The sequence below is a fragment of the Mus pahari genome, chromosome 19, assembly GCF_900095145.1.
Source record: "Mus pahari chromosome 19, PAHARI_EIJ_v1.1, whole genome shotgun sequence".
NCBI lineage: Eukaryota > Metazoa > Chordata > Mammalia > Rodentia > Muridae > Mus > Mus pahari.
The window spans coordinates 70,266,934-70,282,660 of NC_034608.1; the positions used below are offsets into that span (position 1 = coordinate 70,266,934).

The following is a 15,727-nucleotide window of genomic DNA, read 5'->3' on the forward strand; positions in this document are numbered from 1 at the left end:
TGTGTGTGTGTGTGTGTGTGTGTGTGTGTGTGTGTGTGTGTGTGTGTGTGTTTGTACTGGCATGTAGAACACAGCACTGCTGATGTCAGTTCCCTGTGTCCACCTTGATTTGAAGCTTACTCTCTAGTTTCTGTCCCTGCACTGTGCTGCACACATTCTAGCTTCTTGCTGATTATCTTGTCTCAGTCTCCCATCTTGAAGTAAGAGTGCTTGGGTATATGGACCACAGCAACCACAGAGCTTTGTGAGAGTGTCAGGGATCCAACACAGGTTGTGGGGCTTGTGTAGAAAGCACTTTTAGACACTGGGCAGTCTTGCTGGGCCCAGGGTATTTTTTATTTCTAGAGGCAGGAACAGAAATGAAACTTTCATACAAAAATTTGTTGCTTCCAAAACACATGGAAAAGAAAGCTAAGGGAAAAGGAAAGAAAAGAAAAGAAAAGAAAAGAAAAGAAAAGAAAAGAAAAGAAAAGAAAAAAGACACAGAAGGCCTCGTTCTTGCTAACTTTTGTCTACATTAAAAAAAAATCTGAAAACTAATGACCCTTTATTTTCCTTTAAAAACAAACAAACAAAAAAATGCTTAGGCACAATGTGCTGGTGACTTTGAACTAGAAGCCAATCCCAGGACCCCCTTTTGAGGCATAGCCTGACTCTTCCCTCTTACATAGTTAAGGCTGCCAGGGCAGGGCATGGGCTGACTCCTCTGACTTACACAGTAAAGGCATCTTTCTTTTCCTTTCTGAAAAGGGAGATTGCTGTTTTGTTTCCAGTTCTGGTTGATTAAGAGGAGGAAACTTTCTTCAGCTTCGTCACTGGGGCCAAGACAGGTGGGCTGCTCAGTGGCACCCCACTTCCCAGGCCCTGAAGTGACTTCAGAACCTTCTACCCATGCCAGGCTATTGTTTTAAACAAATTATACTTAAACCATGTTTGAAGTTTATAGTATCTCTTACAAACAATCTTAGAATTTTTTTTATAGAGACATTAACTCCACTGTATTTACATAAATTATCAAGTGACTGTAACAAGAAATAGTTGGTCAAACTTTAAGTGAGATGTTCAGAGCTCAGAGATAGTTGTCAGTTGAGACACCCTTGTTTGAATAAAAAGTCTAGAATAAATTCAATGTGAACACACTAGGAATATTGATGCAGAAGCCTGGGAAAGTGAGCTGAGCACAAGAAGCGATCAGTGACTGTCCATCACAGGAAACTGACCAACATGGCTTCCTCCATTCCTCATAACCACCTGCCCATATATTTACCCGAAATGCTTAGGTGACTGTACCTGTGCAACAAGCAGTGCTTCTTTAAGCTGACCCCTGGACACAAAAAAATTGACGAGCTTTTTCACATCCCCAGTGGCTATACAGTATGGAATGACCTCATCCTTATCTTCCTGAATTAACTGATCAGCTCTCCTAAAGAAATGAGGACAACTTTTATTATGCCAAATTTAATTAAAATGTTAGTTTTAATGTTTGTCAACTGAACTGATATTTTCAAAAAAAAGTCTAAACTTTTTAGGTTTTATAAAGACTTAAGTATATTTTAAAGGTAGATCATATATGGAATACAAATAAAAAGCTCTATAAAATACTTTCTTGATTTTCTTTTGAAACACTTTAGGTCAGTCTGTCTATCTATCTATCTATCTATCTATCTATCTATCTATCTATGCATCTATCTATCATCTACCTGTTTATTCACTTACCTATTTATTTAGAGAAAAGGTTATATGCAACCCAATCTAGTCTCGAACTCACTATATAGCTGAGAATAAGCCTGAACATATGGCTCTGCTATTTCCATGCTCAGACTACTGGGTTGCAGACATGCTCAGTTTATAGTGCTCCAGAGATCAATCCCAGGGCTTTGTGCATTCTGGGCAAGCACTCTAACAACTGAGTAACATTTAAGAAATACAAGAAAAAGTCAGCTTATTGGCTTTTGAAGATACATACACTTGGAAATATTTTCTGCTTTGCAATCTGCCGATTCATTTCTCCCTGTCCTATTCAACTTATTCTAACCTTGCTTCATCATTAAATACCCAAAGCTTTTGACCTTTTTTTTTTTTAACTTTTACTAAGAAAAATAATATCCTTATATGGCCCAAATTTATATGGGCTAAATAAGTAATATTACCTATTTTATATTGCTATGAAAATAACAAGAAAATATTCAGCTCAATCACTTCAAAGAGAGCTCATGGTATTTTGTGTTACTTAATTCAAACACTCCCAAGTTTTCGTTGGTACTTTGTTTTGAAATCTCAGTCAAAGCCAAAACATCTGTCCATTTATTTTCAAGCCTAAAGCCCAAGAAATATTGAAACAATCCTTAGTGTCTATCACTAAAGCCATTTTAACAGGAGTTGCCAGCCTGTCTTCTTCCTCATCATCACTATGTAAGGCTCCAATGCTAAGTATGTCAGAGCAGTCGGCCTGTCTTCTCCATCGCTCTGCCCTATTGTTTCTTCCAATGCTGCTCTGCTGCCGCTCCTTCAGTGGAGAAGGACCAGATGTCCATCCGCTGCTCTCCTATCTGCCACTACCTTCTTCAGTCCACCATATTCTTCATCTTATGTGAATTTTCAATATGGAAATTTGATCTGGTCCCTCTCTACCCTTTTAAAAATTCTTTAACGTCTTCTGTTGATCTTAGGATCAAGACAAAAACCTTAAATGTTCAAAAGGTTTAGAACAGTTAAGGCTTGCTTCTTTTCCACTCTGACTAGGCACTGAGCCCTGAGACTCTGTACTCCAACTTCAGCATTCTTTAGTTCCTTTTCTCCAGTGACTAGTCTTCAAACACATTTTCTAGTGCCTTCTTTTAGTTTCTCTTGATTTGTAATTGGACAAGTGAAAGTCTATGCCAGCTGTCTTCTTTTACAACATATTTGAAGGTTGCGAACATTTATCTTATAAAGACTGACCATTAAAAACACTGTATTCAAAAATAATGTGATAACAGATGTTACAAAAGTACATTGATAAGCACAAAGGACCAAATACTATTTAGTTTTACCTGCTATTATCAATGAATGAGTGACAATACCTTGGTCCTAAACAACTTAAGTTTACATTGAGGCAAAGCCATGTTTTATACAGTAAGTCACTACTAACTTGAGTTTATTAAGCATTCATGGGAATAGTATCATTCCTAAGTGTGATCCTTCATATAGAAAGGGTATGGCATTCTGGGAGCTTGAAGGCTCAGACTTATCCATTTTCTGGAAGACAGGATTGTTAGGCAACAGTCTACTATCCCATGGAAGACTGTACACATCCTTCTAGTCTTCATGCTTAGCCTTTATTAATCTTAACTATATGCATGATTAGCAACAGAGTTTTTCCTAAGCCTGTTTTTTAAAGAAAAATACTTTCATATTTCTCTTTAGAATAGCAAAAGAATGATAACTAATAGTACTCTAAGGCTTAGCACAGGAATTAGCATGCACAAGGTATAAAATAAGCGGTTGCTGGTGGCAGATCAGATAGACTGTGTTCTGAGGATAAATATGCTCTGAAAAGGATACACTGAACTCCTAACATGTGGGACCTTTGAATGCAATCTTACAATGAAATACAATCTTTTTCTATGTACCTTACTAAATTAATAGGGGATTATACCCTATAATAAGGTTAACCTAAAATCCAGTATGACTACATTTCTTAAGCAAATTATATATTGGGCAATAAGACACAGTGGATGAAGCTAGTGAGGGCAGTTATACATTGTTAGCTAGCAGATGCCAAAGACTGTGGAAGCCACCAGAAAATCTCCCTTAGAACCTCCACTGACCTACTGCCAATAAACCGATTGGATGTCTGACCTCAAGAATTGTGAGATAATAACCCAGCTTGTAGCAATTGTACATTGGGTAATTTGCTGGACTTTTTTTTTTCCATAAATAAGGAGAAACTTCCTCCTATTTTATTCATAAGCAATCAGGATAAACAGAATACCCAAACACTTTGTAACCAAGTCATCTAGTTATTAAAGTTACAGATACAAAATCATTTTACTATTTAATATAACATAGATATAAGAAATATTAAGAACTTCTGCTATATTTATATACTCTTTCTATGTCAATATATAACTTGAACATCATCTTTTGGACATGTGCTTTGGACACGGACGTTTGGCTTTACCTCTGCATTAACTTTCTCCAGTATTTCACAGAGACCCCGGGTGCGACTGATAGGGCTTTGTCCCACTACAAAAGTGAACAAAGAACAGAAATATATATATATATATTTAAATAGCATTACACAATTCTAAGCAGACCTCTAAGGATTTGTATTAGTAATAAATAATTTTTAAAATTATTAAATTATTAAGAATATACTTGTAATCTATTCAGTACAGTCCAAAGGGAACAAATACCAACTTATGTAAAATAAAATGAATTGTATCATTTCTGAGAAAATCTAATTATAAACTTAGAAAGAGGAATAGTTTTGTTGAATAAATCCCACAATTTCATCATATTATTTGTTGTATAATATTTTTTACCATCATTGCTTCCTTTAAATGAAAATCTGTCATATTTTATAACTTAGACAGCATATGAAGAAGCTCATTATTAAATCAACACTTTGTTACTTCAAATACGGGTTTGAGGTCTAATTAAGTACTGAAAGAGAAAAGATTTTTAAAAATCACTGTATAAATAAAAATTTCATTTTACATAAACCTTTTCAAAACACTAGGATTTATAGTGCAATTAAGGCTATAAGACAGATAATTAACAATTATAAGATAAATTTTAAATAAATAATATATTTATTTTTATTTGTATGTATACATTTTCATGTATATTGGTATGTATGATATGCTAAATTTTAAATGAATAATTTTTTAAAAAGTGAATATTTAAATCATAGTACTAAAAAGGTACCTTAAATATGTTTTTACTTTTTAAAAAAGTCTTTATTGTATGGGGAATGGAAGAATGAAAGTTGAAGTGCAGATGAACTTTGAATTCACTAAGCTGTTTCAATTAAAAAAAAAACAAACAAAACTTGTAAGTTCAAAGGTCAAATGCTCCCCTAATCCCTTGGTGTTAAATTACTGTAGTAGAACTTGTAAGCGGTGATGACAAGGACTTATAAGCACTCAGACTGTTGAAGAATCCAAGAATAATTTCAGGGATTGTCAAGCTTATTAGATCGTGCACAGCAGACCAACCATACAGCTTCATAGATAGATTCCCAACTGAGAACATGTTAAGAAAGTTTAAGATGACATATACGCAAATAGAAGCAAACCTCCATGAAGAATTTTACCATTCGACCCCAAATTTACTTCCATTTGTCACCCACCCTAACTTTGAAGACTCTGTTGAAACATTAAAATTTAATCAAATTATCACTATGAGACGAGTAAACATTTTTTAGTACTTTTAAATACTTTTAAGTACCTTTTTAGTAATCCAGGATATTTTATTATTTGGGGTCAATCTGCAATTCACTGTTTAACTGTAAGTGAATCAAGAGTTATAAAAAGGTAGGCTAAATTGCATTTTGATATTCTTTGACAAACTTCATGCTTAATTTTTACTAATGCTGTTTACATGTTTCTTTGTTTTTGATAGATTTTTATTTATGGGTCTATGTATGTAAGTGTTGGCCGCATGACTGTGGGTGACTACAGAAGCCAGAAGAAGGGGTCATATCCCCTGGAGCTAGAGTGTGATGTAACCAAACTCTAGTGCTCTGGGGGAGAAGGAAGCATGCCAAACCACTGAGCCCTCTCCAGACCCTGTGTATGGGTTCTTTATACCGGACTTTGTAATAAAAATGTCAGTAACCTAGAGGCTCTTAAAAAGGAATAATATTGTATTCTTGCCACCGTACCTTTCATTTTGTTATGATAAAGAGGTAACTTGTCCTGATCTAAATACATTTAAAAAAAATAAAAAAGAAGAAGAGGGTAAAAGACAATGAACTTTCATAACCACGTAACCAGTTCCCAGGTCTGAGAGTAGAAGCCCCTGCTCTCTCCATGTTTCATTTCAGTCAGTACCCACCTGTCAGGGAAGGCTATTTTCTAAATTGTGATTATACATGGCACTCTAAGCTTTTGTGAAGCCTGTGCTTGATGCTTCAGTCTTCTTTAGAAATTACAAAAGTCCCTGTCATGTGGTTGAATAAGTCTCATGTGAGAAGCAGAGGAGACCCTGCTCTGAGCATATGAGCCAACACATGTACGTTAAAGATCTTGGCAACAATTTTCTGACTTCAGCGTAGATGAAAATATCCAGGATGGCTAATAAAAGCAGGTATGGATGGCTGAAACGCACAACAAAATTTATGATTTGTATGTCTGGTGTGGGACATAGGTGTTCCTAAGTGGGGCTGCTGTGTTAGCCTGGACACCCCACATTACTGTTTCTGTGGGGTGTACACCTGACATGAGCTTGGCAAGGAAGGCATTTTATGTGGCAAAGCTAACCTCTACATGGAACTAGTCTTTCCCCTACTGTGTGGACTGCTGTGTTAGACACACCACTTTTCCTTGAATAGCACACTACCTCTCCAAGTTCGACCATGAGTTCACAGTATCTCTGAATTTGTCCTAATCTCAGGTGGATTTCAGCAGCTTCCTTCAGTTTTTTCTCCTTAGTAGGTGCGCCAATACCACCACCAAATTTAGACATCTTGATTGTCGTTAGTTCTTGCGCTTCTGACTGAAAAAAAAAATTGTAAGTGTAGAAATGAGTAGAAGAACAGACACTCTTAACGCAGGCACTATTGAAAGTTAAATGTTTGAATAGGATATATTTTTTTAAAGGATTTATTTATTTAGTGTACAGTATTCTGCATGCATATATGCCTGCACACCAGAAGAGGGCACCAGGTTTCATTTTAGGTGGTCATGAGCCACTATGTGGTTGCTGGGTGAACTCAGGAAGTCTGGAAGAGCATCCAGTGGTCTTAACCTCTGAGTCATTTCTCCATCCTCTAAATGAGATACATTTATCTGTAGGATATGATAGGTATTGCAATGTTTTGATCAGTTCATGGAGTAAGCACTTTGGAAGAGGTCTGTCTCAGTGTCCCAGAATATCTAACATACATTTGAGAGAAAGAATAGAAGTCCCATTCTTATTCTTACTGTCCTTTCTAATTGTAGGTTATTTAGAATTCCAGAGGCCAAAGGTACTGGGACACAACTAATTGGATATATAGAAATGTTCTCCAATCTCCAATATTGTTAGTGTGCATCTAAAATAATTGTCGGGCATTTCACTTGTGACTTAAGAATTCTCTTTTTATGAAGTTAATCATCAAATCTTCTTCTTGGTATGACTTTCTTGCTCTTTGAACTATTTATATTTCATTAAAATATATAAACTGTTGCTTTTTTACTTTTAGCTCCCAGGGCCGATTTTATTGTTGATGAAGTGTATTCTCTCAGACATAAGGTAACTAAAAGTCACAAGAGTTCATAGGCTATAATCACTTGAGATCACAGGGTAAAGATAAAACTTTTCCTGGGGTCCAAATTCAATTTGCAGACTTCTGGAATTCAATCTAATAGAACCCATGGCCACCTTAACCTCTTCTTAAATAATTCATATTTTCAGTATTTGTCTCACTATTTTATCTTTTCTATGTTTATTTCAGCCTACCAGCAATCTTCCTTTAATAGATTAAAAACCGGAAATTTCGGTTTGAGTATACCACGCTTGTGCACTTCACTTACCGTTCTAAATTTGATCAGGTGTTTCAAATGCATCATTCCTTTGCAGTAGTTCTGAGGAAGCAAGCTGTCATCTTGTCCTTTAATCACTGACACCAAGTTCCACAAGTTGTCACTGCCACCTGGAGGCTGGAAGTAGGTACTGAATAATCAAAAACAATGGCACAGAAAAGAAATTCTCCTAGTACTTTATCCCTTCAGTGGTATCATACCATACAGTTCTCTAAAGAAAAAAAAAAAAAGAAAGAAAGAAAAGAAAAGAAAAAGAAAAACAAAAAACAACAACAAAAACAAAACAAAACAAAACAAAACAAAAAACCCGTAACAGCAAACTAAATGCACATTCTCATTTATTTTCTTCTGGTTTTAGATCTGCTCTCTAATATTGTGCAGATAGTGTTAAAATTCCTGTACGGAGCTGGGATGGTGAGTGTAAACAGGAAACAGTTTAAAGATAATAGTCGTGATGACTCATGATGGCTAATGAGACTGCGTAAGAATTATAGTTCCTATAATACTTACTGATAAACATTCTGAAAACAATCTTAGCTTTTTCACTCGAGAGTTGCACGTTAGTTTTTCTACTTCTTGTTTAATGTCTCTTGACACTTTGCCGCAGAGTAGAGGGGAAGCGTCTTGTCGTATCGCGTTATCTGAGGAAAAGAGAAGGGTCACTGAGGACTTTTACTTAGAAAATATTACTTAAAGGTAAGATCAAGTGCATGCACATATTCAATACCAGTGTTCCCGATAATTTCGTCCCAAGATCTGTCTGCCAGAATATTTATTTGTAAAGGGGTGATTAAAGGTATTAATGACCAGAGTCTCACTGTAGAATCTCGGGAGCAGGAAGCCATTGTGAAAGGACGACTTGGATGGCAAGTTAAACCTGGTGGAAAAAAAAAATAAGCCTGTTTTAACAAAAGTAAGCCTAGGAAAAGCTTCTTTTAAAAAATATGTACTTTTTTTATTAAACTATGACAAAATTGATGTTATGAAGGAATGCAAGTAACTCAGAGGCTCTCTGAGCCAGGTTTCTACTTGTATCTAATTAATACAAGAAGGTAATACATTGCTTAGTGTATTCTGGAAATATAGTTAGAAATGTACGATTATGAGAAAACAAAATTTCATTTGGTTAGGCAGTAAGTATATTGTAATTCCATTAGGGTTCATGAAATCCATGAATTAACAGATGAATAAATGAAAGTTCAGATTTCAAAATGAAAAGACCTTTAACTTCAGACAACAGAAAAAGATTATATATATATATATATATATATATATATATATGTGTGTGTGTGTGTGTGTGTGTGTGTGTGTGTGTACTATAGCTTTCCACACCCCAACACTCCTTACTGTCCACATTCAGATGTATTCTTCTGTAATGATTGCTTTATATGTACATATGTGTGTTTGTATACAAATGTAACCTACTGCTCCTATTTTGTGTTGCCTGTATATACACGTGTTTAGGGCTGACCATTAGAGATTGGATGACTAACTGGATCTCCATCTTTGGAACAAAGCCCTGATTCTCTTCCTCTCAGCAGTTAGCCTGCCTGCAGTCCTTCACCCAGGGGCAGGGCTTTAAGCTCAAGTAGAAGAGACCTCTGAAGGAAAGCATCCAGTTGTGAATGCACGGATTTGGTCCTTTTTCTCTAGGACATGCCTACTTACTCCCTGTAAGGCTTGAGAATAACAGAAAATATAAATACAAATGGGTAATTTGCTTTCCATCACACACTTAATTGAACTAACAATCGTTATATTCAAGAAACAAACATTACCCGTGATACCCCCAAATAAGATAATGGTTAGATAAGTTATATCAGCACTATTGTTAGTTTCATGATCTGGAGTAAGGGAACTGACAGGATCCAACCTGCATATATGTACCTGCCTCACATACATGTAACAGAAACTCAATTCCTGCAGAATGGGCTCCACATGCATCTGAATAATCCCTAGCATCTTCTTTGGCTATTGTTGTGGTGACAATAGGCTTACAAAAAATAAACATGTGTTTACTCCATTGTGGAAAAAAAATGTCATTTCAAAATGAAATACTGTGGCTTACTTAAAAATATTGCATTGTTCAAAAAAATAAGCATCATAATTACATCAAAATTACAAGTACATGGAAAAGAGCTTACCATAAACATCTGCACCATGATCATACACAGTATCTAGGCAAACTCCTCCCCGAGTATCCCATACTTTGATAGTATAGTCCCAGCTTCCAGAGATTAGTAGGTATGGAATCTCAGTATTCCACATTAACCCCCTCACAGGTGCAGTGTGTCCATTAAGAATGGTTATGCAAGCATCTTGAGTATAATCCCAGATTCGAACAGAGCTGAAAGACAATTTTATGTCTAAAATTATCCAAAATGGTAACATTGTCTCAATGGAACACAACTTTTTGTTTTATATTGTATTTTAGTATGTTTAAAAAACATTTTTATGGAGATGGACAGATGGGTCAGAGTTGTTAAAAAGAGGTACTCTTCTAGAAGATACTGATTCATTTTCTAGCAACCACATAATGGCCCATTGCCACCTGTAACTCCCATTCCATGTGATCTGATGCCCTCATCCTTGGGCACCAAACATGCACACGGTGCACAGATGGGAGCAGAGCACCCATTCATGTAAAACAATACAATTTCTCAAAAGCGTTTTATGTCTCATACATGTGATTTTTTTTCTTTACAGCAGACATAAAGACGTATGTTAGGTCTATTTATTCCTAAATGATTTTTCTTAACTTTTACTGATATTTTATGACCAGTAGAAAATATAGTGTTTCAGAAATTTTTAAATTTGTTTTTGGCATTTTTATAGTATTTTTATGTATTTGTTTTGGTTTTTCTTTTGTTTTTAGTTTCGTTTTGAGAGATAGGAGAGAGAAAACATGAAGTTTGGAAGGTAGGAAGGTAGGGAAGATCTATGGAAGGAGCTGGAGAAGGCAAATGATCAAAATGTATCCCATGAAAGATTTTAAGTCAAAAGAAAGAAAATAAAATGTTTCAGGATGTATATAAATAAATAAGTGAAAAGGGGTTTAATATGAATTGCTACATTTATAAAGACTAACTAGCATATTGAGGATATATTGCTTTAAGTGTGGGAGACACATTCCAGATGTATAAATATCACCTATGGTAATGATGACTCCTATGGGAATACTAAGCTAAATTTAGTAAAGACATAATTGCTTCATAAATCAGTAAAATGATGCATTTAAAGAATACATCTCAGACAATTATAAGATGACACTATTTTTCATGCAGAATAAAATTTAGTATTAAAGTTTATGTAGAAAAATTGGAATAATCTTATCAATGAGATATGTTATATATATATATATATATATATATTATCTTCAACTTCAGACAATAATCATACTGAAAGTCACATTTCAAAAACTTTTTTTCTAGTTAATTGGAATTTAGCCCAAAAGAGTAAAGCTGAGAATCCCCAGCTATTTAATATAAATCTGGAGGTATTTAGCACTATGACTTGTACAAAGTAAGATTATTTTTAACATAACTTTATCTTCTCTTTAAATAGTGACTAAACAAACTATAACAAAAAAGGAAATATAAACATAAAATTTTAGAAACTCTTGCTAAGAATAAGAAGTATAAAATCATTCTCATTTCTAATATATTTCACTTTATGGCAAGATTTATAGTCAGTTTTCATGCCAGTTTTCACGAGAGTACAAACGTTTTCTACATCAAACACCAAAAAGTTATAAATTATCCTGTTTTATAAAGATTTGTTTCAGATCTTCTTTTACTTTAAAATCATTTTCTATGAACATTGTTGATAATAAAAAAGAAACAAGCATCTTCCTTGAGCAAAATAAACAAAAATTTTAAAATCAGGAATACAGTGGCAGTATAAACCAGATAGTATTTGACTAGGTCTTAAAACTTGTCTTGTTATTAGTTATCTATGCACTAAGCACTTATTTTCTATCTCTCCATAAATAATTTGTTAATATTACAGTGCAGTTCTGGGAAACTGTAAGTTTATGATTTAAAGGACAGGAAAATTAGAATTCAAACATACATACCCATCATCAGAACCACTGCAGAGAATTCCTTCCCTCAGAGGAGACCACTTAACATGGAACACTCTTGCTGTGTGCCCGCTAAACACTTTCAAGGGCTGATTAGAGCTCGTGGCTACATAAAAGACACGGACGTTTTTGTCTTCACAGCCAGTGGCTATCATGTCTCTGAAATGCCACCAATGGAATGTTAAAGTATGATCATCAAAGAGTAATTACTACTAACAATTTTATAATATGTCACAGTTCTAATTACTAAAGATGAAGATCTCTTTTCTTTTCTTTTCTTTTCTTTTCTTTTCCTTTTCTTTTCTTTTCTTTTCTTTTCTTTTCCTTTTCTTTTCCTCTCCTCTCCTCTCCTCTCCTCTCCTTTCCTTTTTCCTTTCCTTTTTCCTTTCCTTTCCTTTTCCTTTTCCCTTTCCTTTCCTTTTCTTTCCTTTCCTTTCTTTTCCTTTCCTTTCTTTTCCTTTCCTTTCTTTTTCTTTTCTTGTGTGTGTGACGGGTACAGACAGAGACCATTTCCCCTGGAAAGAAGGTGGAAAACTTATGGCTGACAAGGACTATTTCAGTAAGTCGCCTTCACCTTTCCACTCCTCTTTGGTACCCTTTTCCATTCAGTTTAAACTCTTCTAGAGGCAAACAAGAATCCCATGGAACTATAAAACAATGTTTTAATATATTCATTATCACAATAAATAAGAGGGCAATTCTTCTTGTACCAGATGATCAAAACTGAGCTAGAAAAGAAACAATGGGTACTAAGCAAAGCTGGGGAAATTATGAATTTTCCAGACACAAGACTACTCATGGAGCAGCTACCGTAACCAGTATAAAAGCAGGCTCTTTCTCCTAAAGAGAAGAAGGAAATCATACACATTGGGACTATATTTTCCTAAGAATATTCTGCTGAACACAACATAAAACATTCAGTAATTTCACGGAGTTTACCTGGGTAAGTACATCCAACAAGTACCCCGTTGGCTACAAGTAGCTTAGGATAGTTATGAATGTGGTCTGATACAAAATCATAGTTACTTAAAGCATTGTGATATATTTTTTTTACTGCAAATTTCCCTCCCCCTTTTTTTCAACTCAACTGAGCAGTTCTTGTGTAAACTTTGCAGATGACATGACAATGTGGTTTTTTGATATACACACATATATATGTATATATAAATAAAGACTGGACACCATTGTGACAGGTGGCCTTGGTTGTCAACTTGTCACAGTTAGGAAGAAGGAACCTCAGTGCAAGGACTGCCAGAATCAAACTGTCCCATGGGGGCATGTCTACTGGGCATTTTCTTGATCTCTACTTTTTTCACATGATGATGATGATGATGATGATGATGATGATGATGCTTTAATCTTTTTTTACAGCCCAGTCACCATCCTCCTTCTGGTCCACTCTCTGATCTTTCCCCATTCCATTTCTCCTCCCCTGTCTCCAAGCTGAGTCCACCCCCTGCCCTCATCCCACCAGACCTCTCCATTTCCTTGGGCCTCAAGTTCCTCAAGGGCTAGGTGCATCTTCTTGCATGGAGGCCAGACCAAGCAGTCCTCTGTTGTATGTGTGTCTGGGGTGGGGTAGGAGGGGCTCTTGATCTCTAATTGGTGTAGGAGAGCCCAGCCCACTGTGTGAGGTACTAATTCTGGGTAGGCGATAGGGTGGCATAAGAAATGTAGCTGAATGCACACCAGGAAGCAAGCCAGTAAGCTGCTTCTGTCCAGGGCCTGATTCGGTCCCTTCCTCCAGTTTCCTGCCCTAACTGTCCTCAGTCATGAACTTGTCAGATGAAATAAACTCCTTCTTCCTCTAGATGCTTTAAGGCACTGTGTTTATTACCACAAAATAAGGCAAATTAGACCAACAGTGGTGAGGGAGAAAACATCAATATGTACCCAATGATGCAATTTATTGTATGCGCTGCAGCACATTTTATGGGGAAAACGATAGAATTCTAAAGTCATGAAAATGTTTTCTATGCAGTATTTGTTAGCAGGATGCGGAGTTGGGAGGGGTGGTTTGTGGGAGTGAATGGGAAACATAATAAAATATACACATGTATAAAGATTTCAAAGAATAAATAATAAAAAATTTAAAAGTAGGGTTTTTACTGATATCCAGGTAGACATTATCTATGTCCGACCCTAGGTGAAGTGTGACAGGGAACGAAGTTTTAAATAAAGGGGACCAACATCAGCGAGGAGAATATTCATGGATTGGCCCGTAGAATTCATGTGTGCAGATCTGTGCTTTCCTATTTGTCTTTGTACTAGAGGTAGATAGATATTCTAGGGCCTCACACATGCTGAGCCAGCACCCTACCGCTGAGCAGTATCTGCAACCTGATCGTGTGTGTGTGTGTGTGTGTGTGTGTGTGTGTGTGTTTATGAGAGTATGAGGGGGCTGTGGGGCTGTGTGTGGATGATCAGAGCCCCTTGAAATGTGATCCACCTTATGCTCCTTGCCATTCCAATCGAGCAGTCTCAACCTGCCAAGCTTGAGTCTGCTTCTCTGCCTCTCTTTTCTTACAAGTATAGCTGGTCTTGGTGGCTGACAGAAACAAACATAAACAAACAAACAAACAAACATGGTAACTGTGACATGACAGAGTGTGCAAACCAAACCAAAACACTGAGGCCCACTGCATGGTGGCTTTTGCTGTCAGTGACTGTTAGTCTTCAAGATAAGAACTGATGGAGGGAGGATGGCTGGGTCATCAGCTAATTTTGTATATCACCTGGGTATGTGCAAAAAAAAAAAAAAAAAAAAAAAAACCTCTGTTTTCTACTGCAGAATACATACCGGGAGAAACACAGGTCCATTATTTTTGTATTATATGTTATTTGACTCAGAAAGTATGTTTTTAACATTTATGTATGTTTTCTGCATTTAGTACAGGGAAGCATAAAGGAATTCTTGTGGTTTTTGGCAACCCCTAAAGAAAGCTCCATTTTAAAACACATTATACCTTATCAAAAGGAGCTTTTAAATACAAACTACAAAGTTCTTTGAAACCCTGTCAGTTGGAAGTCCAATTTTAGTGGAATTTTAACTTGGATTTAATTTGAAATGAAGGCTGATTATTACAGGATAAGTAGCTCTCACACAAGCCTGTCTTTCAAATCCACCCACGAGAACTTCTACATTGTGGGAAATTATGCAGTGCAGAGGCGGGAACACAAGCTGGGGGCAGGAGAAAGCCAACATGGAACTGCTTAGATGCCTAGAAGAAATTTAAAAAGGAAGGACATTTCGACTCTAGGGTCTCACATTCAATAGTGTTATTTCTTAGCAGTATGTTGTTTCCCCAGTATATTATAAATTTATTTTGAGGTCAGTAAGTCAGTGTTCTTCAGTCATACATGACAGCACTATGGATTATAAATAGTCAAAACAACTGAGTCGTTACAAGGCTCCCCTTTTGCAGCTAAGTATTCAAGGAGAATAGGTTCTATCTATGGGAATAGAGGAACTTTTGTTGTTGTTGTTTTGTTTTGCTCACTCTCTCACACATAATTATTATTTAGGCAGTGAGAACTTACTTGTTGTTTTGGCTCCAATCACAGCCGAACACTGCGGCCGGGTGTTTGTATTTGTGCAGTAGTTTACCATCAACTGTTCGGATAATGCTAAAATGACATAAACAAAGTCGTAACTGTAGGATGCAAAGGTCAGCACTATAAGAGAAAATGCCATCTCTGAAAATGGCACAGAATGCTTAAAGAAAGAAAAGGTGCTTTAATCCTACCACTCAGGAGACAGAGGTGTATACACGTCTATGAGTTCAAGGCCAGCCTGGTCTATAGAAAAAGGTCTAGGACAGCCAGGGTTACATAGAGAAACCCTGTTAAACACACACGCCCACACACAAACACACACACATACACACACAAACACACACACACACAGACAGAGACA

At 36.2% G+C, this 15,727-nt stretch overlaps 1 protein-coding gene across 4 annotated transcripts in view; it reads right to left on the reverse strand.

Moving 5' to 3' along the window:
* Wdr17 (WD repeat domain 17) overlaps positions 1-15,727 on the reverse strand; it is an 85,318-nt gene that overhangs the window by 21,462 nt on the left and 48,129 nt on the right. For all 4 annotated transcript variants that reach the window (XM_029531888.1, XM_029531889.1, XM_029531886.1 and 1 more), the window contains 9 exons: positions 15,352-15,438; positions 11,806-11,970; positions 9,875-10,077; positions 8,458-8,607; positions 8,241-8,371; positions 7,722-7,847; positions 6,547-6,702; positions 4,163-4,227; positions 1,291-1,423 (listed from right to left, as the gene is read on the reverse strand). In XM_029531888.1, coding sequence (XP_029387748.1) covers positions 1,291-1,423; positions 4,163-4,227; positions 6,547-6,702; positions 7,722-7,847; positions 8,241-8,371; positions 8,458-8,607; positions 9,875-10,077; positions 11,806-11,970; positions 15,352-15,438 — 1,216 coding nt within the window. The remainder of the gene's footprint in view (positions 1-1,290; positions 1,424-4,162; positions 4,228-6,546; positions 6,703-7,721; positions 7,848-8,240; positions 8,372-8,457; positions 8,608-9,874; positions 10,078-11,805; positions 11,971-15,351; positions 15,439-15,727) is intronic.